The sequence below is a fragment of the Dendropsophus ebraccatus genome, chromosome 3, assembly GCF_027789765.1.
Source record: "Dendropsophus ebraccatus isolate aDenEbr1 chromosome 3, aDenEbr1.pat, whole genome shotgun sequence".
Classification (NCBI taxonomy): Eukaryota; Metazoa; Chordata; class Amphibia; order Anura; family Hylidae; genus Dendropsophus; species Dendropsophus ebraccatus.
This window is the reverse complement of record NC_091456.1, coordinates 68,500,793-68,524,304: the sequence shown is the minus strand read 5'-3', so window position 1 is coordinate 68,524,304 and position 23,512 is coordinate 68,500,793. Positions and strand designations below refer to the sequence as shown.

General features: G+C 40.6%; 1 protein-coding gene across 10 annotated transcripts in view; it reads left to right on the top strand.

The window, feature by feature from the left end:
• The window catches only part of MPDZ (multiple PDZ domain crumbs cell polarity complex component), a 117,179-nt gene that overhangs the window by 37,023 nt on the left and 56,644 nt on the right, over positions 1 to 23,512 (top strand). For 7 of the 10 annotated variants that reach the window (XM_069961962.1, XM_069961964.1, XM_069961960.1 and 4 more), the window contains 9 exons: positions 384 to 479; positions 1,397 to 1,585; positions 3,698 to 3,907; positions 6,115 to 6,231; positions 9,349 to 9,504; positions 10,238 to 10,570; positions 12,007 to 12,127; positions 17,804 to 18,002; positions 20,088 to 20,129. In XM_069961962.1, coding sequence (XP_069818063.1) covers positions 384 to 479; positions 1,397 to 1,585; positions 3,698 to 3,907; positions 6,115 to 6,231; positions 9,349 to 9,504; positions 10,238 to 10,570; positions 12,007 to 12,127; positions 17,804 to 18,002; positions 20,088 to 20,129 — 1,463 coding nt within the window. The remainder of the gene's footprint in view (positions 1 to 383; positions 480 to 1,396; positions 1,586 to 3,697; positions 3,908 to 6,114; positions 6,232 to 9,348; positions 9,505 to 10,237; positions 10,571 to 12,006; positions 12,128 to 17,803; positions 18,003 to 20,087; positions 20,130 to 23,512) is intronic. The other 3 variants (XM_069961961.1, XM_069961968.1, XM_069961967.1) reach the window with 1 other exon arrangement.

Below are 23,512 nucleotides of genomic sequence, written 5' to 3'. Positions count from 1 at the left end.
TTCCTAAACCTTTTATTTCCACTTAATTTTTATTTTTTTATATGTTCCCTTGAAAGACTTGAAGCTGCAATCGTCTTATTGCTGGTATAGTACATAGCAGTACATCTGTACTGCTGTATACTATATCTGCCAGTTTATCACTAACAATTACAGTCTTTGAGCCACAGCCTATTTCTGGAAGATATATTTTTACAAGCCCAAATGACCCCTTTAATTGTCATATATTATAGCAGATGTACAATTATTTACAGTAACTTTTATTTAAAATTGTGAAAATTTCTCTACAGATAAAAAAAACCTGAACTCTATGGAATTTGGAACATGTTTGGGATTTAGAACATGTGTGTACATTTCACGTTTTTCTCTTGTGCTGTTTGTTATAGGAGGATGAGTTTTCCAGTGCCCAGTTATCCACACTCTGGCAAATCCAAGATGATGACCCTTTAATTCCTAGTCTGATCTGTGGTAAAGAGTCCCAGGTAATTTGTGTGCGTTGGGGTAAGAGTGCCACCTACAGGTATTTGATTTAATGTTCCCTGGTGCAAGCCTTATCCCTAACTGAAAACAAGTCCAGGTACAGTGGTGCCTTGGATTACGAGCATAATTTGTTCCGGGACTATGCTTGTAATCCAAATCCACTCTTAAACCAAAGCAAATGTTCCCATAAAAAATCAAAGAAATGCAGACAATTGGTTTCACACCCCAAAAATAATGATTTATTAGTCTGAATAACATGTAAAACTAATGAAACAAACATTCAGAAACAGCAGAATATGTGATATTTTAAGTTACTGTACAGTAATGGAGAGGATGGGAAACACTAGGGCTGACAGACTGCAGGGAGCATGAAGGAATGAGCAGGGCAGATGTGGGCACAGTATAGCAGCACTCTCTGTCCGGGGAAAGAGGGGTTACAGCTATGAAGAGATTACCTCCACAGTCCTGTCCCCGGATGCAAGCCCCAGCCTGAAGTGGATCTGCTAGGATTTGGAAGGTGAGGGAGACTTCCTGGGACAGAGTACAGTGCTGTAGACTCCGCTATGCAGACTATGCCCCTCCTCCACTCACCTTCCCACCCAGTACAGGGAGCTCTTAAACCAAAACAATGCTCTTAAACCAAGTCACAATTTTGAAAAACTGTGAGCTCTTAAACCAAGACGCTCTTAAACCAAGTTACTCTTAAACCAAGGTACCACTGTATTTGCAAAGTAATGTTATCCTGGCCTGTATTAGGCAGCATGGTTATATAATAAGGTTATGCAGTGGCCCTTGGGTGGTGCCAACCATCATCTTGCTGACAAAGATCATTATGCTGAAAAAAAAAAAAAGCTTAGCTCCATATCCGTTTTCAACCCATACATTTAATGTAAATCTACTGTCTTTTTTGTGTTTTCAGCTTCACATTGACTTTGGGGGTGCTGTTGGTGCCTCGGAAACTGATGACTTGATCATGCCAGAAGGTGACGAAAGTCCAAGCGTTGAAGATACACAAGGATCGCCCTTGGCAATGTGGGAGACTGAAATTCAGAACATTGAATTAGAGAAAGAAAGCTTAGGACTTGGTTTCAGTATCTTAGATTATCAGGTGTGTTCTTTATTGTCCTTTGCATTAGAATCTATAAGCCCTAATGTTTTCTCTGTTAGGATACAATCATATCTAAAATTAAACTACACCTGCTAAATGGTGAGTTGACGTATATTGTGGTATACCTACATACAGATCCATTGAATTGAATAAACCAAACCTAGTTTTACATTTTCATGACCACCTACAATATTTAGGCACTAATGACTGACACTGGCAATCCGGCTGATGTTTGTCATTCGACCATTTAAAATGCTGCAATGTCCAATTGGCACCCACTCAACGTGATTGCAAGGTGCTGATCAGTTACTTCTGCAGCCAGAGGCCTTTACTTACCCTCTGTGCCTGCTAAAGTGACACTATACTTTGAGAGTTTGGCTCATGCAGACCCTGCTAGCAGAGCACCAATTTAACTGATCTGTGTAATGGTGTTATGATCCTGTCACTGACTGATCAGGACCCCGCCATGCTGCGGGGGTTCCGATCGCTTGTACCGAAGGGTGGGGGTAAGCCACTTACCTCCGTCCTGTCGGATCTTCCATCTGTGCATAGAGTCTGCTCTCAGGCAGGCTGTATGCACAGATCGCTGATAACACTGATCTATGCTCTGCTATGACATAGCATAGATCAGTATATGCAATCTATTGATTGCATGTTTTAAAGTGAATTAGAGTAAAAAAAAAAAAAGTGTATAAAAAAAGTTTTTAAAAGTATTAAACCCCTTAACCCCCCCCCCCCATAAAAGTTTCATATACCTCCTTGCCCGTTATAAAAATATTTTTAAAAAATAAACATATTGTATATCATAGTGTGCAGAATTATCTGATCTATTAAAATATTACATTATTGTTATGAAAAAAAAACCCACTAGGATTGCTGATTTTTTTAAAAACTAGAGATCATGGTGCAAAAAATAACACCCCAACCAGCCCTGTAGGTGGGAAAAATAAAAGCGCTATGGTTCTTAGAAGGTGGGGAGGAGCATTGCATTAATTTGACCCGGACATTCGTGCATCAGTGGGCTCTGTCATGAAGGGGTTAAAATAAAATGTTATAAACGGAATAAATAGAGGAAAAAAAAGTCAAATGCCAGAATAGCTCGAGACTTCCTGTTGTGTCTGTGATGATGAGGAGAGGCTGCTGTAAAGTGATCTGTACAGCATTGCAGTGACAGGTGACACCAGTAGATATAGGAGACAATAGCAGCTGCCTGTGGAATGACCTTTTGAGGTCACAGAGTTCACCCAGTAATGTTTCACATTCATCCCAAGGGGACAGACTGTCTATTGTTGTCTATGTCTATGAGTCTTGCTGTAAAGTATTTCACTAAATGCTGTTAAAACAGCTCAGGCAAGATGGCAGCCTTCATAACAATGTACGAAAAAGTGAAATAAAACAAATTATCAGAACATAGAAACCAATTGCAATAAAAGAACATGTATTAGTATTTGGCTCTAGTTGGTGAAAGAAAATCTAGGCGACACATTTCCTTTAATGAAGAATGCATGATACTCTTACTGATTCCAGTAGATATAGGGGCAGACACGGCTATTAATATGAATGAACTGCTGTGTCTATGTTAGCAATGGTGGGGGTACTTTATTGTGCCAGTTGGCTAGGGTCCTAATGGTTGAGTCCCCAATTAATCAAACATTGATAACTATTAATGATATCAATCCCAGTCAATCAATGTTAATGTTATAAGCCCAGGAAATCCCTTTAAAGTGTACTGCTTTAGTGAATTATGATACATATTACAAGAATAGGAGTATGTTTTGGACACTGATGCCTAGCATTTTAGGAAAAATAAGAATTTAAGGATTTATTTGTTTTCAGCATTAAACATGTCCCCATATTTATGAGAGTGTTTATCTTGAGATTTTGCGTTCCCTGTAGGCTATTCCTAATAAGCATAGTTTTGATGACTGCTTTTCTGTTCTCCCCTTGGATAGTATTGTACTTTGTACATTCCAGCCCTTTGTTCATAAAAGAGAAGCATAAACCCTCTGATTGTATCTTTTAAAAATAATTTATGCTGTTTTTGCATTAACTAGCAACATGGCCTGCATGAAAATTTTGTAAGTAATCTTTAGAATAAAACTTTTTATTTAGGATCCCATTGACCCAGCAAGCACAGTGATAGTTATCCGCTCCTTAGTGCCTGGAGGAGTTGCAGAACAAGATGGCCGACTTCTGCCTGGGGATCGTCTGATGTACGTCAATGACATCAATTTGGAACATGCCTGCTTAGAAGAGGCTGTTCAGGCTCTTAAAGGTGCCCCAGCAGGAACTGTCAGCATTGGAGTTGCCAAGCCTCTGCCAGTAAGACTATTTCCTTGTTAACAATGATGCCTGCCCACTATGTTCACTAGAAATATGAGGGTAGCTAAAAAAAAAATAAATGTGTATTTTTTTTACGTTTTAATTTTGCACATATTTTTGACGCTTAGGGTATGTTCACACTGAGTAAATCAGGCTGAATTCTGCGGTGGAACCTCGCCTGTGTCAGTGTGCCATAGCTTCTCTATGGGAGAGCGCGCGCTCCTCCGCTGCTCTCCGCTTCAAGAAGTGACATGTCACTTCTTTGGGCAGAGAGCGTCGGCAGCAGAGCGCGTGCTCTCCCATACACAGGACACTGAGACGGGCGGTATTCCGCCTGATTTACTCAGTGTGAACATACCCTAATGTGGCGTGTACGTCACACGTTTTGTGAATACTGCCCTACAACATACATGCAGGATACATTTTTACTTAGCATTTATGTAAAATCGGCAGCATAAAAATACACTATGTAAACTAAGGTGTGTATTTTCTGTTAGTTAATGGATGGGGTTTGTGGGCGTATTATGTGGGTGCGGAATATAGGTGCCTTAATGAAGTTAAGTTGTGTGAACATAGGGGGAGATTTATCAACCATGGTGTAAAGTAGAAGTGTCTCAGTTGCCCATAGCAACCAATCAGATTTCACCTTTCATTCCTTACAGACTCTTTGGAAAATGAAAATGAGCCAGTTTTGCTTTACACCATGTTTGTGGGGTAATTTTTTTAGTTTAGTATAAAAGAGAATTGAACCCAGGGGATCGCTCTTCATTTTTTTTTTTTCCCCCTGCTCTTTCCTATGACACTTAAAGTGACACTGTCATCCCCTTTTTGCATTCTGACATCTCTACACAGGTGTAAAGGGTAAATTTAGTGTTTTTCATACCTTATTTTATATTTTAAGTCATGGTGCTTGTTCCAAGTAAAAAGTGATCTTTTATCAACTGCAGATTGTGTTAAGTGGGCGGGGCCTCACGGCATTAGCACCACTTAGCCCCGCCCACAACACCACTGTTGGCTCCGCCCCCTCGCCGGCCATTGGAACAGGCTGGCCGAACGGTCTAGACCCCACCCCCTTTACATCGGCAAAACAATGGGTGTCAAGGGGGGGGGGCCAACGGTGCAGTTGTGGGCGGGACTAAGTGGCGCTAATGCCAATCTGCAGTTGATAAAAGGACACTTTTTACTTGAACAAGCACCATGACGTATGATAGAAAATAACGTATGAAAAACGCTAAATTTACCCTTTACACCTGGGTAGAGATGTCAGAATGCAAAAAAGAGTCGACAGTGTCACTTTAAAGGGTTATTCCCATCTAAGCTTGTTATGCCATACATGTTGATTGCTGGAGATGCAACTGCCAGTACCCCTCTGATTTTGGAAATGGGGATGCAATCGTCCCCACAATGAATGGAGAGTCTTTGTGGCCTGTGCTCCATTCACCTCTTTGGGGCTGCTAAATGTTTCTTAGAATTGAACTAGGAAATATTTGGCCGTCCCAATTGCACTAATGTTTCTGGAATTGGTGGGGTCCTGGCGGTCAGACCCCAGTCGATTAACTTGGAGTCCCTTATCTTATGGATGAGGCATCACTAGCTGGTATAGAAATATCCCTTTGGGTAGCTTCACACATACCTTATCGCAGCTGATTTTCTGCTACGGATCGCAGCATATCCGCAGCAGATTTGACTAAATGAATGAACACTGCCTTAAATCCGCAATGTAAAATCCGCTGCGGATATGCTACTGATCCGCAACGGATTTTACATTGCGGATTTAATGCCGTGTTCATTTATTTAGTCAAATCTGCTGCGGATCCGCAGCAGAAAATCAGCTGTGATCCAGTGCATGTAAAGCTACCCTTTAAGTGTATTTGCCATGTGCTGCCTACAATTCCCTGTAAGAAATGCACCCTGTACCCACTAACCAGCAGATAAAGATTTTAATTTTATATGCAATACTCAGAATGCATTGTAGTATTCTCATCCTGATCTTTGCCAGATGATTTAGCAGTCTATACAACTGGTCTATGCAGAAATACTGCTTGTACTAAATACATCTTAATTTTTCCCACTACTGTATGTCATTGGTCTACTGGTCACACACCCTAATAATACAAGGCTTAGGGCTTTCTGATGCATTTGAGATTCATTGTTTCTCTAATAACTTGCTGTCCTTTCCTTTCATGGTGACGTCCTTGTTTCTGCAGCTGTCACCAGAGGAAGGCTATATCACTGCTAAGGAGGACCCTGCTTTCTACACTGCTCACTCTTATGATGAGGAAGGGTCTAATGATGCTCCTCTTTTCCATGCTGAACTAGCTCTGGTTAGTGCCAGAAATCTTACTAAACATAAGAAACTTTGGGAACCATTGGAGAGAACAAATGTTTTGACTATTTATATATTGTTTCCATAGCTAAAGTTGCCATTGGAAATGTTATCTTCTGCCTGTATAGTTGTATTGTTAGTTGTAGTTTTTGGATGGAGACAGGTTTGCTAAATGAATGTATTTACCTATATTAGTTCAGGTGGGAAAGGTCCTGGCTATGTATGATTTTGTGAGAAATGTGATAAATATTGGTAGAATAAAATATAATAATAATCTGAAAGTGTACCTGTTATTATAACTTTCAAAATCTAAATCAACAGTAGATGTCATATAAAGCAAGTTTGCAATATACATTCATTATTTTTGTTGTTGTTATCAAGCTGTAAAACAAAGCTAAACTTACCAGAAATCCAGGTCTGACTTGGGGCCAGTTCACACTGAGGAAGATTGTCGGAATTCTGCAGCGGAGATTTCCGCCGCGGAATCCCGCCGTGCTCAGTGTGCTGCTGTAAAGTGAATTGAGAGGGTGCGCGCTCGTCCGCTGCCTCCGCTCATAGAACTAATATGTTAGTCCTTTGAGTGGAGAGGAAAGGGAGCAGAAAAATGTGCGCCCTCTCCATTCACTTTACAGCAGCACACTGAGCACAGCGGGATTCCGACGATCTTGCTCAGTGTGAACTGGCCCTTACTGGTTGAAGAAAACAGACTAAACTCTAGAATTCCGGCCAATACAGAGAGCCACAGCTCAGTCTGTCCATCAATCACATGACTGCATTCTCTCTGTAAGCGCTCAGATAGCCTGGGATACACAGCACTTACTGTTTTTTGACTGTTTCCTGTTTGTTTGTTGTTGTTTTTTGAGAAAAAAATGTCAGAAAACAGGAAGTGCCACATTTTCCATGATGACTAAAAAAAATAATGTAAATTGCAAACTTACTTTATATCACATCTACTGTTGATTTAGAAAGTTATAACGACAGTGACACTTTAATACAATAAACCATAATAATTTCTGGATGGAATAGTGTAGACCTGTGAATTATTAAATAGAGCCGTATCAAATAAACAAACATAAGTAAACAGACAAAAAAAAAAAAAAAACATTTATATATATATATATATATATATATATATATATATATATATATATATAATTATATATATATATAATATATAAATTTATTTATTTTTTTTTAATAACAGGGAGTTCTGTATAATGGATGCCATTACAGGGGTACTCCAAGCAGGAAGCGTTTTTTGAGTATCGCCAGGGAGGAGGTGGATGAAGACAATGACGTTCACTTACCTCCTAGACTCCAGCACTGTGGTCCATTTCACGCTTCTATGGTCCCCTGTTCTCCGGCCGCTCACACCTCAAAGGTAACTTGAGAAGGATAATTGGCATGCCTGCTCAGCCATTCAGTGGCTGTAGCAGTGTCCCGCCTCTGCAGCTGAATGACTGAGCGGATGGAGATCGGGGGACCAGAGCAGCATGAAATGGGCCCTAGCACTGGAGCCGGGGAGGTAAGTGGAAATCATTGAGTTTATTCACCCCCTCCCTGGCGATGCTTAAAAAACACCTCCTGTCCCGGAGTACCTCTTTAAGTGCGAGTCTCTCAATGTAAACCACTGCTGAACACTGCCGGAAAAAAAAATCTGTTTAAAAATAGCTTAAAAAAATTTGCCAGGCTTACAAAATCATGGCCACTATCTTTCACAAACTATCCTTAGTTTTTATGGTTTTACAGTACAGTTCCATTGAAGTCCATGGAGCTGAATTGTATTACCACACTCAACCTGGGAACATGGTGGCGCTTTTTTGCAAGGAAGTAACTTACTGTTTTTTTGGGGTTTTTTCTAATCTTGGCTGAAGAGTCAAAGAGAAGTTGTAGTTCAGCATTTGTGCTGCACTCTGGCACGCCTCACTATTTCTTCCTCCTCCCTTTTCCTCAGGAATAATCAAAGCAGCCCGGACTCCTGTCTGCTCAGCTGTCTGCTTGTGTCTTTGATTGCCGATCAGTCCTCTGTAGGCAGTTTATGTCTGAAAGAAACACATAGATATTGTTAAATCTTTTAGCCCAAATGTGTTGGAGCCATGGTCTATGGGTAAATCATCTTTGTTGAGACCGATAACAGTTTTTTTTTTCCCTTGGTTTGATTCCCCTGATGGAAATAAAATAAACATATTTATTTCTTTTTCTCATTATTGTATTAAAAAACTAATTTGGAACTAATTGGGAATTCTTTTTACTTTTAAAAATTATACAATAATGATAAAAAAGAAAAAATATATTTAATTTCCATCAGAGGGATTGAACAAAGGAAAATAAAATGTTGTTGGTCTCTACTTAGATGATTTACCCCTAGACCACAGCTCCAACACATTTGGGCTGTGAGATTTAACTATTAGCAATGTTGACAAGAACGACAGTGTATGGAACGGCCGTTGTTTAATACTGTAATGGAAATAATTGACCTGCCAGTTATTTCCGGCTGTTGTTTTTAAACAGTGATCCATCATCTTACCCCGGGACCCCGCTGTAAGGCATTTTACCCTGGTTGTGATGATGCTACGGCTTGAAGGAGAATGCCTGTCCCGGGTGATGGACTGGCGCTCAGCCAATCAGTGACTGGAGCAGCACCCCACCCCAGTCATTGACTGGCTTAGCAGCCAGCCCATCAGCCCGGAATCAGGTTGTGACATTGGCAGCACAGGAGACCCCAGCGGGGGGCCCCGCGACGGTCAGATGGCAGATAGCGGGCAGGGGTGAAGTAAGTTGGTTCTGTTTGTTGTTTTCCCCCGTGCCCTGCCATTTAGGTAGGAGTCAGTAAATTGTGCATAATCCATTCTTAGATAGGGCCTAGGCGCTGACAGATTCCCTTACACCAATACAAGTGCATTTCTGAATGCTGTCAGACCCACTAAACAGAGTAACAGACCAGCCATGGTGAGAGCAGCCATGATGTATGCCCATTAGCCAGTGTCGCTTGTTTAGGTATAAAGAACATACAGTATAAGAAAAGTTACAATAATACACACATATAAATGTAGTGTGTAACTAATGAAAAAAGTGCATTGTATTTCTTAGTTATTTTGGGTTTATGATGCTGCAGGTGGAGACCAATGATTCTGACCACACGGGAGAATGCAGTATAGACTCTCGGTTTCCTCCAGATGATGACAGCTCACTTCAGGCTTCTATGTTAGCTTTGCATGGCAGTGCCTGTAATGAGGAACTCCTCCATGACTTCACTGAATGTTTCTTGCAGGTAAGGAATTACAATTTGTGCCTATACATTGATGCTACTGAGCAGCTGAGATCAACTTACTAACTGGACCATAATCTCTAGCAATCAGTTTTATCTCTCTTTTTGAGTTTGTATTGGAATGCCTTTTAGATTCTTAACTGGCCTTTGAGTAAAGGTCCTATTACACCAAGTGATTATCTGCCGTATTCAGACGATTATTGGCCATTATGGCCGATAATCAATTGGTGGGATAGCTAGTGTTAAAAGGCAACGAAGCACAATGTTGGCTGATCCTTATCTTTCAACATGTTGAAAAAAAATTACGATAACGATGGTCTGCTGGCCATTGCTCCGCGCAACAGGAGCGGCGGCAGCAGACCGCCACATCTCATATAAGCTCTAAAGATTGTCTGGGGAGCCTATCCTGGTCTTTCCCGCTCTCCGAAGGCGTGTGTAACAGCGCTGACAGCGAGCCGGGAATGAGCAAGCGAGCACTGATCTGACAGGTCAGCGCTTACTTGCTTCTCCGGATTGGCCTTTGTAATAGGGCCTTAAGCCTAGATAGCTGTTATTTGCACGGCTCCTCTCTCAGTAAGCGCCTTCCATTCTCGTGGATGCTGGTTCTCTTGTTTTGGTGCAATATATAATGTATTGCAATCCATAAGTAAACAAAAGTGAGAAAGTAATCTCCAAATACGCGTGTACATGTGGCTTTATGTGTATGTTTGTTTGCTTATTAATGTCTCTCACGTAGGATATCTCTAAGGAACATGACAGCTTTCATTCAGCTTCTGAAGTCCAAACTGAAAATCTAACTTATCAAAAGTCCATTCTAACGTCTGAACTTTGGACAGCATCAACTTCAGTTCTGGATTTTAAATTGCCTGCCAAGGATTTATATAACCTTAATCTTAGCACAACTGAAGATGCTAAAGAACCAGGAATGAATAGCAGCTCTTATTCTGAGTTTAAGGAGCTGTCTGGAGATCTTGACAAGCATTTTGAAGGCACATCATCTGGTTCATGGGTACCATTCAAGACCCATGGAACAGCAACCACTTCTGACCTTCCTGACTCTTTCTCAAAGGTGAGGCTTTAAATTCAGTAATTTTGTGTAGGGTTGGGCACTTTCTCTTTTAACTGTATATAGGGTGTTGTAAGTGTTTTAAAGAATTATTTCAACATCAAAAGTTTTCCCTAGCCACAGTTTTTCTCTACAATTAATGCACAGCTGGACCTCCCAACAGGGATGAAACTACCGCCATAGTGGCTGCTGTGGGGCCCGCGCACAAATGACATCACTTGCAGCATGCGGCAGCTGTGTGGGCCTCCTGGGTGCTGCAAATGGCCTCCCAACTGGACCCCTCAGCTATCTTGAGAATGAGGTCCTGAGTCTCTTTTTTTTAAATTAGTGCATTTGAACTGCTGCTCTAGTTGATGTGTATGGGACCTGCCATTTTTAAGCCTTTAAGTGACAAAAAAGGGGGCTTTTGAGATCATATAACTTTTTTTTTAAATATCTAAATAAATCTCTTCATTCAAAGCAAAGCAGTTATCCATCCACTTATCAGCTAATGTATATGTCCCCAAAGCTTAGGGTCCCTTTAGATTACCAGATCTTTAGCCATCCACGGCTGATCAGTGAGATTGGCACTCATGTTCAGTGCCTTTTAGATAGCACAACTAATCGAGCTGCTGAGCCTCATGAACAATCACTGTATCATTCGTCTGGCCATTTAAATCTTTTGCTGTCAGCTGCACATCTCCTGTTTACACAGGGAGATATGCAGCTGATTGACTGAGATTTTAAAACTTGAACAAAAGATGTGAAGCATCAGAGTGCTTGGCTTACCACTAATCAGAAACTTATCCTTTGGATAGTGAGAAGTTGTCATTACGGGAAAACACCTTTAGGCCATGTTCACACACTATTTTTTGATTACACAACGGCCATTGTTGCAAGTTTGCAATGACAGCTGTGGTTTAATCATCAGCAGATTGCATTAACTATTATGGAATCCCGGCCATAGTGTATACACACTGTATACACTCCGGCCAGGATTCCATGCGGCCGCACAGGAAACTGATATGACTATTTTGTGCGGCCACTATTCATTGAATAGCTGCTGCACAAAATAAACTGTGCAGACAATGTAAAGTATGGCTGGGGCCGTACTTTACATTATCTGCTATGGCGAATTGGAGTGCGGGCACACCCAAATGTGCCCATATTCTAATTAAGAAGTAGTTCTGTTCCGGCCGGGTTGAACATCTCAGACAGCAGCCGTTTTGTGATACAGCCGTTTCACAGAACGACCGCTGATTTGCCATGTGTGAACATGGCCTTAACCTTCATTATTCTGTTCCTCAGAGGGATAGTTTTATTTTTTTTAGAATTGACACTGATCATTTCTTTCTTAGTTTTGATTGCATTTGTTTTTTTCTTCTTATGTGTCATGCTGTCATGCATTTTTAACTAATTTATTGTCATGTATAACACAAAGCAGTGTCTTTCTATAATAGGCTGACGGATATTCATCTGGAAAACAATGCAGTGAGGCAAGCGAAGATTTTAACTCAAAAGCTTTAATTAAAAGCACATTTGAGAGAACAATTACTGTGACCAGAGGAAACTGCAGCCTTGGTGAGGGTTTAGTTTTTCTTTTTTCCTTTTTTTTTCCCCTTATATCTCCCTTTTGTATTCCTTCATTTATAATAGCCAAGAGTTTGTGTTGTATAAGGGTGGTATATGATTAATGTTACCATTTCAATCTATGGTCATAATAGATTTCCTGTTGCATGAGGGATATACTTTATTTTTTTAAATTTAATAAAGTACTGATTCTATTCCTTTAACCCTTAGGGGACACAGCCAGTTTTCATTTTTGCGTTTTCGTTTTTCCCTCCTCGTGTATATAAGGCCATAGCGCCTGCATTTTTCCACCTAGAGACCCAAATGAGCCCTTATTTTTTGCGCAACTAATTGTACTTTGCTATGGCAGATGTAATTTTTGCCTAAAATGTGCCGGGAAACCAGAAAAAAATTATATGTGTGGTGAAATTGAAAAAAAAAATGTTTTTTTTTTATTTGGGGGGTGGTTGTTTTTACTATGTTCGCCCTGGGGTAAAACTGACTCGTTATATATGTTCCTTAAGTTGTTACGATTACAACGATATGTAACATGTATAACTTTTATTTGATTTGATGGCTTGTAAAAAATTAAAACCTTTTAAAGAAAATATATGTTCCTTAAAATCGCTCCATTCCCAGGGTTATAGCGCTTTTATCCTTTGGTCTATGGGTCTGTGTGAGGTGTCATTTTTTGCGCCATGATGTGATCTTTCTATCGGTACCTTGATTGCCCATATATGACTTTTTGATCACTTTTTATTACAATTATTCTGGATTTGATGCGACCAAAAATGCGCAATTTTGCACTTTGGGATTTTTTTGTGCTGACGCCGTTTACCGTGTGAGATCAGGAATGTGATTAATTAATAGTTCAGGCGATTACGCACGCGGCGATAGCAAACATGTTTGTTTATTAATTTATTTATTTATTTTTATTTATAAAATGGGGAAAGGGGGGTGATTCAGACTTTTATTAGGGGAGGGGATTTTGTGTTATTAAAAATACATTTTTCTTTTACTTTACACATATACTAGAAGCCCCCCTGGGGGACTTCTAGTATATGCACTCTGATCTCTCATAGAGATCCATGCAGTATAGTTATACTGCATGAATCCATGAGATCGGTGTTCTATTACTTTTGGCTGCTGCAGCCAAAAGCAATAGAATGCCGAGCCGGGATCAGCGCCATTACGGAGCAGACCCCGGCCCGGGATGGATGCGGGGATCGCCCCCCCGCAATCGCACCGCAGGGGGGCGATCCCCCCACTAGACCACCAGGCATGTATAACAGCAAGTATTTAGAAGCAGCTGTCAACTTTGACAGCTGCTTCTAAGTACTTAATTAGCGGGCACGGCGATCGGACCGTGCCCGCTAATAGCCGCGAGCCCGGGCTACTCGCGGCACCCGGGATCGCGGCAGTTCAGAGGGTGGTCGCCGCGCGACCCCCCTCTGAACTCCCATAGCGGCACGAGGACGTTCAATAACGTCCTGGTGCAGCTATGGGTTAACCGACTAAAACAGTTGCAGAAATTCTGAATGAGATCCAAAAAGGTCCATCAGTTACTTCAATACCCATTAGTAACATGTCCCCAAAATAAAATACAGTGGTGCCTTGGATTACGAGCATAATTTGTTCTGGGACCATACCTGTAATTCAAATCACTTTGAAACCAAAGCAATTTTTTCCATAAGAAATCATTGAAATGCAGACAATTTGTTCCACACCCTAAAAATAATGATGTTTTACAATTCTGAATGACAAGGAAAAAAAATGAAACAAACATTTAAAAACTGCTAAATGTCATATTATAAGTTACTGTACAGTATAGCAATCAGCATGTGGAGTGCATAAATCTGAAACTTTTCTATACAGCAGTGTGTATAGCTGAGTGTAAGTGCAGGCACATTATAGCAGCAGTGTGTATAGCTTAGTGTGAGTGCAGGCACATTATAGGAGCAGTGTGTATAGCTGAATGTGAGTGCAGGCACATTATAGCAGGAATTGAGAGGATGGGAAACACAAGGGCTGACAGAGACTGCAGGGAGGATGAAGGAATGAGCAGGGCAGATGTGGGCACATACATGCCGCGTACTCTATCCAGGGAGAGAGGGGTTACAGCTATGATGAGATTACCTCCACAGTCCTGTCCCCCGATGTAAGCCCCAGCCTGAAGTGGCTCTGCCATGATTTGGAAGGTGAGGTAGACCACCTGGGTCAAAGTACAGTGCTGTAGACCAGTGCTTCCCAACCTTTTCCACCTCGGGGCACCCCTTGGAAAAAAATTTTTCCTCGGGGCACCCCTACTAAATAATGTTCTACAAAATAAGAAAACCGTCATACAGTGACTCACAGGTGACGTCTTCTTTGATCTGAGGAGTCACTTTCCCTTTTCCTCTCCATCCCCCATGATGATTTCTTCCAGCTACTTTTCATCTCTTCAGAACCTGCGAGACAAACAATTTAGGCTCCGCACATTTCTAGCAACTTCCTTCCCTTTCTCCCTCCTGTCGGCTCCCAAAGTTACTGCGCTGTTTGGTGTTATGTGCAGTAAAGCGAGTAGGAATGTGGAATGCCCCCTGTATGTAGGATCCCCTGCTGTGCCCCCATATACTAATAATGCCACCAGAGGTGCCCCCATATACTAATAATGCCACCAGAGGTGCCCCCTATGAACTAATAATGCCCCCAGAGGTGCCCCCCATGAACTAATAATGCCCCCAGAGGTGCCCCCCATGAACTAATAACGCCCCCAGAGGTGCCCCCATGAACTAATAATGCCCCCAGAGGTGCCCCCATGAACTAATAATGCCCCCAGAGGTGCCCCCATGAACTAATAATGCCCCCAGAGGTGCCCCCATATACTAATAATGCCCCCAGAGGTGCCCCCATATACTAATAATGCCCCCAGAGGTGCCCCCATATACTAATAATGCCCCCAGAGGTGCCCCCATATACTAATAATGCCCCCAGAGGTGCCCCCCCCATATACTAATGCCCCCAGAGGTGCCCCCCCATATACTAATGCCCCCAGAGGTGCCCCCATGAACTAATAATGCCCCCAGAGGTGCCCCCCATATACTAATAATGCCCCCAGAGGTGCCCCCATGAACTAATAATGCCCCCTGCTCTGCCCCTTAAAAAAAAAAAAAAAACATCCTACCCACCTAATCCGCGCTGTGGCTGCATGCAGAAGATCTCCTCCTCCTCTTCGGGCTCCATCTTGCGAGCCGCGGGAACGGGACTTCCGGCAGGCGTGATGATGTCACATCATCACGCCTGCCGGAGAGGTCATGTCCCGGCCTCCCATAGGCTGCTGGCATGAAGTGCCGGCGGCCTATGGGAGTGAATATAGGAGCAGGACACTGACACTTCCTGCTCCTATATTCTGCTTACTTTAATGTTCCGCCTGCTCACTGTGCGGGCGGAACATTAAAGTGATCTGTGCATCCCGAGAAGCTGCGCGGCCGCAGCTTCTCGGGATGCTTAAAGAGACAGCGCACATTTCCCACCGGGATCCCGCGGCACCCCTGGCGGGTTCTCCCGGCACACCGGTGTGCCGCGGCACAACGGTTGGGAAACGCGGCTGTAGACTACACTATGCAGACAATGCCCATCCCCCACTCCCCCTCCTACCCAGTACATGGAGCTCTTAAACCAAAGCAATGCTCTTAAACCAAGTTACAATTTTGAAAAACTGTGAGCTCTTTTTGCAAAACGCTCTTAAACCAAGTTACTCTTAAACCAAGGTACCACTGTACTAGTAAATGTACTTCCCTCTCTTCTTATATATAAATGTTTTATCAGTTACCATGTATGTATGTATTTGATGTTCTTATGTGCTTTCTAAAATTCTGATGGTATTAGGCCGGGTTCACACTACGTGAAAAAACGCGGCTGTATTTCATAACAACGGCTGAGTTTGCGCACATACCGCAGCAGTTATAAAATATGGCCGTGTTTTTTACGTAGTGTGAACATAGCCTTAAGGTTATCAGCCGTGTTTCAGTGACAATATTATATAAATCTGCACTGTTAGCATTGCACCCCCTTTTTGTCAGCCTACCCTTTAGTTCTGGTTTTCTGTTCACTGACTAGGATAATTAGGATAAGTAAGCAAAAGGTTAAAGTCGTATTTTTTGGACCTATGACAAAGCAATAAAATAAGTCTTATTTCTGCCATGTTAATCATAACAAATATGCAACATATGTTTTGTCTGGGTTCCTGTAAAATTCTTAGAAATAAAGACACCGCAATTAACCAGGCAGGTAAGTCCCTGTAATGGAGCATCATAGGACTGTGGCTATCTATGTGGTGGCATTTCTGTTGAACAATATCCAATTATCCAGAGCACATGATAGATCTAAGACACCAGCAGATGTTACATTGTATCTGCTGCTTTAAGTGTGTTAATAATCAATGTTTAGAGCCGTTTCTCCCTCACTATGTTAAACTAATAGCTCAGTATAAAGCCTTTATGGAACTGTCAAATCAGGGTAGGACCAGATAACTGACACGTTGCTTTTAACTTTACTTCTAACTTTCCCTAGATATATAGTAGAGCAAATCTGAGAACATAAATAAGATTGTCAGTAATAGTAGCATAACATTTTTTTAATGAACTTCTCAAATAATGAGAGAGAACACAACAAAAACATCAAGCATGAATGAACAGCTTAAAAGAAAAACAATGACCATAAATATGGGTTTCCAGTTTCCTTAAATAGAGTACGTGGCCTTAAATGTATACATATAAGTCCTGATCAGGCCATATTTAATTCAGAATTCATTCTGATACAAAATATATAGCCAAATATTTCAACAAAAAGCATGACATGACTGCAGCGTCCTCTCATTTCCGTAAACTAATTTTTGTAAACTTTTTTGTTTCTCATTATGGTATCATTTTAAAAGTGCAAAGAATTCCCAATTAGGTCCAAATTTGTTTTTTTTTTTCAATACAATGAAGATAAAAAAAAATAAAATAAAAACTCTCTCCCCATTAGGAGAATCAAACCAAAGAAAAAAAAGCTGTTGCTGGTCATCAGACAGTGATATACAGGGAGTAGGAGATTCAGAGATTCAACTATATCTGATTGCAGATGAGTTCTCTGTTGGCAGATACTGACTGACAGCGTGAGTGACCAGGAAGTAGGGCAGCATTGATTATTCGTGAAGAGGAGGGAGGTGAGGTGTGCTAAAGTGTGGCACAAAAGCTTAGGCACAACTCCTCTTTGACTCCTTAGTACAGGAGACCCCAGATTGCACATAATCTACTCAATAGACAAATTACCAGAAGTTAACATGCTCACTAGGGGCCTGCAAACTACAGCACACTGTCAGCACTAGTGGTAGGGCCCAGGTGCTGATGGATTCCTTTTATTTTATCTCAGGGGTTCTACGTTATATTTAGCAAATCTACAATTATTTTAAAAGGGGTTATCCTATTTTCTACATCCTCATGTTTTATATTTATTTGTGTCCTGTGTCCGTGTTTGTTACAGTTTAACGTAGTACTGATCTTTATAGTAAAGTGTTGTATAGATATATTTACTGAATCTTAGGTAGTGAGAGGTTGTAAAAAAAAAATAGAAGTTTTACATATGCACCCCTGAAGATGTTAATATTTTAGTTGCATAATTTTTTTTAATCTTTGTATTTATCCGCTTTATCTTTATGTTGGATAGGTATGACTGTAAGTGCCAATAAAGATGGCTCCGGTATGACTGTCCGTAGTGTTATAAATGGAGGTTCAATAAGTCATGATGGTAGAATTCATGTTGGAGACTGCATATTGGCTATAAATAATGAGTCTACTGCTAACCTAACCAATGCTCAAGCACGGGCTATGCTGCGAAGACATTCCTTACAGGGACCTGAACTAAGGTAAGGAGGCTACAAACTTTTGTTTTGAATGTCCTGCAAATTAGTATTAAAGCGGACCTGTCATTAAATGAAAAAAAATCTTTGTGTTACTGGGACAAATCAAAAGTTTTGATCGGTGAGAGTCTCACTGCAAAGATGCCCACTGATCTCGAAAACAAGCAGGGGCAGCACGTTGCAACATGGTCAGTCATCTGCGTCCAGGCAACCCTATAGTCTTTATTAACACCAGGATTGCTGTTTTTTTGGTTATATATTCAAAAAAAAAAAAAGTGATCAAAAACTCCCATTTGCATCAATATGGTACCTATAGAAACTGTTATGACTCATTTCCCGGTGCTTCTGCCCGCTCCCTGGTATCTTTGCAGCACCTGCTCGCAGTCTGCAGCAGGTGGTGAAATTTTCGAGACAGTCTGTGAAGTGACAGGCCGCTCAGCCAATCATTGCCCGACAGAGGCCGTGCCATAGCCAGTGATTGGCTGAGTGGCCTGTAACTTCAGAGACCGGCTCTGAAGTTTCACCGCCTGCTGCAGACAGGTGTCGGGAAGATACTCGGAAGCTGGCAGAAGCATTGGGGAGAGGTATATTTAAACTTTATTATTATACACTAAAGGCAAGGGCTGCACAGTGGTCAAGCTTTGTAATAGGCTCAGTAAACCAGTTTACAGCGGACATTGACCTTTGACCATGAAAGAGTTAAGCTGGTTAGATGGAGTTAAATGCACCGCTGTGTGCTTCTCCTGCCTCATTCTCTTGATCGGTGTGGGTCTCTTATCAATCAAAACTTTTGACATGTCCCTTTGACCCGCGGACAGCAGAGGTGCCCTATTAAGACTGTGTGGCAGGTGGGCTTCTTAGCTGAATTTCCACCTCTTTTCCTCAGTGTGAACACACCCTAAGGGCATGTCGAAAGTGCAAATCCACACTGATCAGCAGGAAAAAACATCCCCCTTCAGTGGGAAAATCAACAGATTTGCAGTTTGTTTGTTTTTATGGAAAATTAGTGACAAGTCTTTTGAAAACCACACAGATTTTACAGTGTGCTTTGTGTAAAAAAAAAAAAAAAAAAAAAAAATGCCACTGACTTTTCATCATAAAACAAAAATTTCTGCGAATTTCTGATTAATAGATTCTCTGATTGAAATAAATGGCATCTTTAAATTCCTTAAGGATTTCAGATACGGAGGTAGAATTTTCCACTTCAATTTGCCACATGAACAAGCCCCAACAGTGGTTGTACTCAGGATCGGGGTATACCTATTCACAGTTGCAGTCCCAAAGGGGTTAATTGAAAATCAACTCACCTACATCTGTGCAGCACTTGTAAAACACTTCCCAAAGTGTGTGGCTCAGTATCTTCTTCCTAATTGTTGTCTCATATTGTCTGGTGTTGGGGCATTCCAAGTTATGAAAATACCTTTGTAAAAGTCTCGTTTACCACGCCTTAGATGGTACAGCCACCTTGTATGTGGAACAGAGTGAGAATGGGGAGATTTCCAAGATAAACATATTGAATTTTTTTTTTTTGTTACTTTTTTTTTTTTTTTTTTTTGCTCTAAAAGGATGGAATGATTTCAGTTTGACAAGCTTTAAAACAGCTGGTTGGGGTTGCAGGTTTGCGTTGTTTTGCACAGAGAACCAGCTGTGCGGCCACTCGCAGAATGCATGTCGTCCCACTTCACAATCCACCTTGCCAGAAGCTTCTGCTATCTGCGCTGTTCTAAGAGCCAGGGCTTTGCATACCGCAGCAGCTGCTTCCAACATCTGTCAGATAATTACCAGTATGAAATGGAATTCACCTGCCCTCACCTAAAGAATACAATCCTGATCAAGGGAGAGAGACGGATGGCAGGAACATTTCCTCATCCTTGTTGATAATCACGGCTATAGACACAGAATGAGCAGATGCTTTCTGGGGGAGGTGTTGATAAAAGGGAGATGGGATTTAGCTAACAAAAAAAAAAATACACAAAATAAAATTCCACGTACTTTTAACTACATATGTATGCTTTGCGCAGGCAGCGCGGGGCTTTGGCGATTGTTAACACTATTGTAAAAAGATGCTGCATTATATGCTTCCCATTCTAGATCTTCTCCCGCACCTGCTGATGATCAGGCCCCATTTTATGTGTGAGTATCGGTGATTCGAAAGCTCGGCATGGCTTCTACTCGTCTCTCCACCTCACCCTTCTTAATATTCATTTCCGCATAGTGATCCAGAGACTGACAATTCTCTTACATCTTTGTATCTTTTATGTGTCAACCTCTTAACGTTTGCTGTTTTAACCCTTTTTAGACACCCTTACTGTGTTACACAAGTGACTTTCTGTAATAAAATGTCCTTGTGTAATGCTGGCATTAACCATTCTGAGAGTCTCTTCTCCCTTGCATGCACTGCTTGCGCCATCATGCAAATTCTCTTGTTTTCTGCATGGACTACTGTGAGGTTCTTTTTTTCCTCTCTCTCTCTCTCTCTCTCTCTATCCTAACCCTTTCCTCCCTGCCTTGAACTGTTTTCCTTGAAGAAAGCAGTGATTGCATTCCTTGTCGAGTAGTTGCAGCTGGAAAGAGGTAAATGTCGACTGCGAAAAAAAAAAGGACAAGGATAGGAACGTTTAGGTTTCTTTTAGTTCGCTTCATTTTGCCTACTGTGTGACCTAGCTGTGTAATTCTGTGCCTTCCTTTCTTCTAATGTGTGATAGATATGTCCTTAAAGGGAACCTATCACCATGAAAATGCTACTTAAGCTATCAACATCATGTTATAGAGCAGGAAGAACTGAGCAGATTGAGATATATATTCTTATAGGAAAAGTTTTAATATAACTTGTAAATGGTTGATCTCTGATGTTTCCTGATGAGTCCAGTCCATTGAGTGACATTGTCCACTGGAGTCCTTCGCCCAGCATGATCAGGGATTTTACCAACAAATTACAAGTTATATGGAATAGTTTTCCACAAAGTTATATATCAATCTGCTATATGACGCATTGTGCAGATAGTTTTTTCTTGGTGACAGGTTCCCTTTAAAGTGTAATTTTGCTACTGTAGAACAATATTTACCAGTATAAAATGTAGTAATACACTAAAGCAGAACTTCCACTCCAGTATCAGAGACCCCCTCCACCCTCAAGTTGACATACATGGGGTTCACACCAGAGACTGTTCTTGTACCTGCCTGTAACATAGAGGGGGCACTGCAGTCATCAGTCTCTGCTGGGCCAGCAAGACCTGTCCTCACTCCTTGATCTTGCATAGCTAGGTAAAACAGTTGCTGCAGGTCGCAGGCTAAAGTAACAGTATCATCTCACTTAATTTAGATGAGGGATGGGGAAGCTGTGGCTCTCCAACTGTTCCATAACTACAATTCCCATCACGCCAGGACAGCCAAGGCTAAAGCTTCCCCCCCCCCCCCCCCCCAGGCATTATGGGAATTGTAGTTTTTAAACTGCTATAGGGTCACAGGTTCCCCATCCCAGGTTAAGAGGAACTTTTTTTTCTCCTTAACCAAAATTGGTGGCAGATTGTTAATCTATTTCCTTGTTTTTTCTTCTGGATTCAATCTGAAAAATAGGAGGATCGATCTCTAACTAATAAAATACAATGTTGTTATATTGTGCTTGATATTTTCTTTTTAAGTCTAGTGAAACATTGCATGGACACATTGTTCCCCCAAAGGAGATGTACATTATTTTAGAAATGGAACACGCTTTACTTTACTCCTTCAGATTCCTGAAACTTTGTTGCATATAACTAGAATAAAGGGATAGCATCTTAATAAATAATTCTTGTTTTCAGCACTTTAAACATAATTGAACTTATTGGGATTATCTTCTAAATATTTTTCTTTCTTTTATTTTTAACATGCTATCAAACATTTTCATATATTTTTTTTAAATCTAAGGCTGGATTGACACAGCGTTTTTGCGGCCCTTTTAACGTATACATTTAATGAAAAAAAAAACAATCTTTTGTCTGCAACCATTTTCCATTGGCTTTCATTAAAAAAAATTTTTTTAAAGCCTACATAAAAATGTGGTAAACAGATTTTTTTTTTTTTTTTAAATAATGGAAATCAATGAGTTTTTGAAGTTCCTTTAACATATCCTTTTTATGAATCCGTTTTCCCTTTGATCTCCATTATAAAAAAAAAAGACACAGATCGAAACGCAGTGTTGAACCCAGCCTATCCACAGGAAAAGGCCATGATTATGTCAGACTGAAATAACTGATAACCTTCCTCTGTGAGCAAGTGTAGTCTTCCAGTAGTAAATTACACAGTTTTTAGTTATTTAGCACATTTGCATTTGTTCTTGTAGTTTTTATGAAGCAGATTAAAAAAAAAAATTTTTTTACCTGTGAGCATTCATACAAGTAAGGCGGAGTTCAAACGACACTTTAACAATCCATTTAAAAAAAAAACAGATGTATTTGTGTGCATTTGTTTTTCTATTGACTTCCATTATTTAAAAAAAACTGATCTATACCTCATTTTTGTGTCCTTAAAAAAAAAATCGGATCAGTTTTGATCCCTTTTTTATAATGGAAGCCAAAGGAAAAATGGATGCACACAAATGAATTCGTAAAAAAAAAAAAAAAATGGATTGCAAAAACGTAGCGTGAACCCAGCCTAATAGAAGGGATACAATAAGTATGTTTCCATTGAGGCAGGGTTCACACTGTTTTTGTTTTTTCATCTGTTTTATGCAAAAAAACGGATGAAAAACAGATCTGTTATTCCATTGACTTGACTTCAATTGTAAAAAAAAAAAAAAAAGGATCAAAATGCAGTGTGAACCCAGACTGAATTTCATTTACAATAATAGTTTAGCATGTAGAATTTGCCCTGCATTGCAGTTGCGCTGCGTTATTATTACTCGTGTTCAGAAATTATCCCAATTGTGGTATGCCTTGTGTGATTCTTAGACATGAGCAATAACCTCATCACAATCGCAACATGTGAATGAACCCTAAGGCTAGGGTCACACACAGTAAAATAAAAGCTAAATACTACCGTAATTTTGAGTGGAAATAAAACAATATGTGAATAGGTGGAAAAAGAATATATTTCATATATTGCAAAAGTAGTAAATATTGAGCATGTTCAATGATCAATTATGACTTTTATCCTTTACGGTGCATGCACTGGCAGCCAGTTTCCTAGTAACTTCAGTGGAGTGCATAAATATATTGAATATATGACTGGGTTTTTTTTACCTCATAATTACAGCTGTATTTTACTATTATTTTATGTCAACATAGCCTAAAACAAAAAAGGATTTAAGCACATTTGAGTCTGTAAGCATTACATGCACACTAAACATCATAATGTGATTTTTCTTTACTTATCCAGACTTTCCCTGACCTGGTTATATCTGGTCTTTTCTAAAGTCACTCACTCCGTAGCCCAAGTCCCAGGATCATGTCCTAAGTCATTATCCCATTTAGAACGCTGCAATGTCCTGATCTCCTTAGTGATTTACTAAAGGCGCCGGCCATGCAGAATGCAGTTGG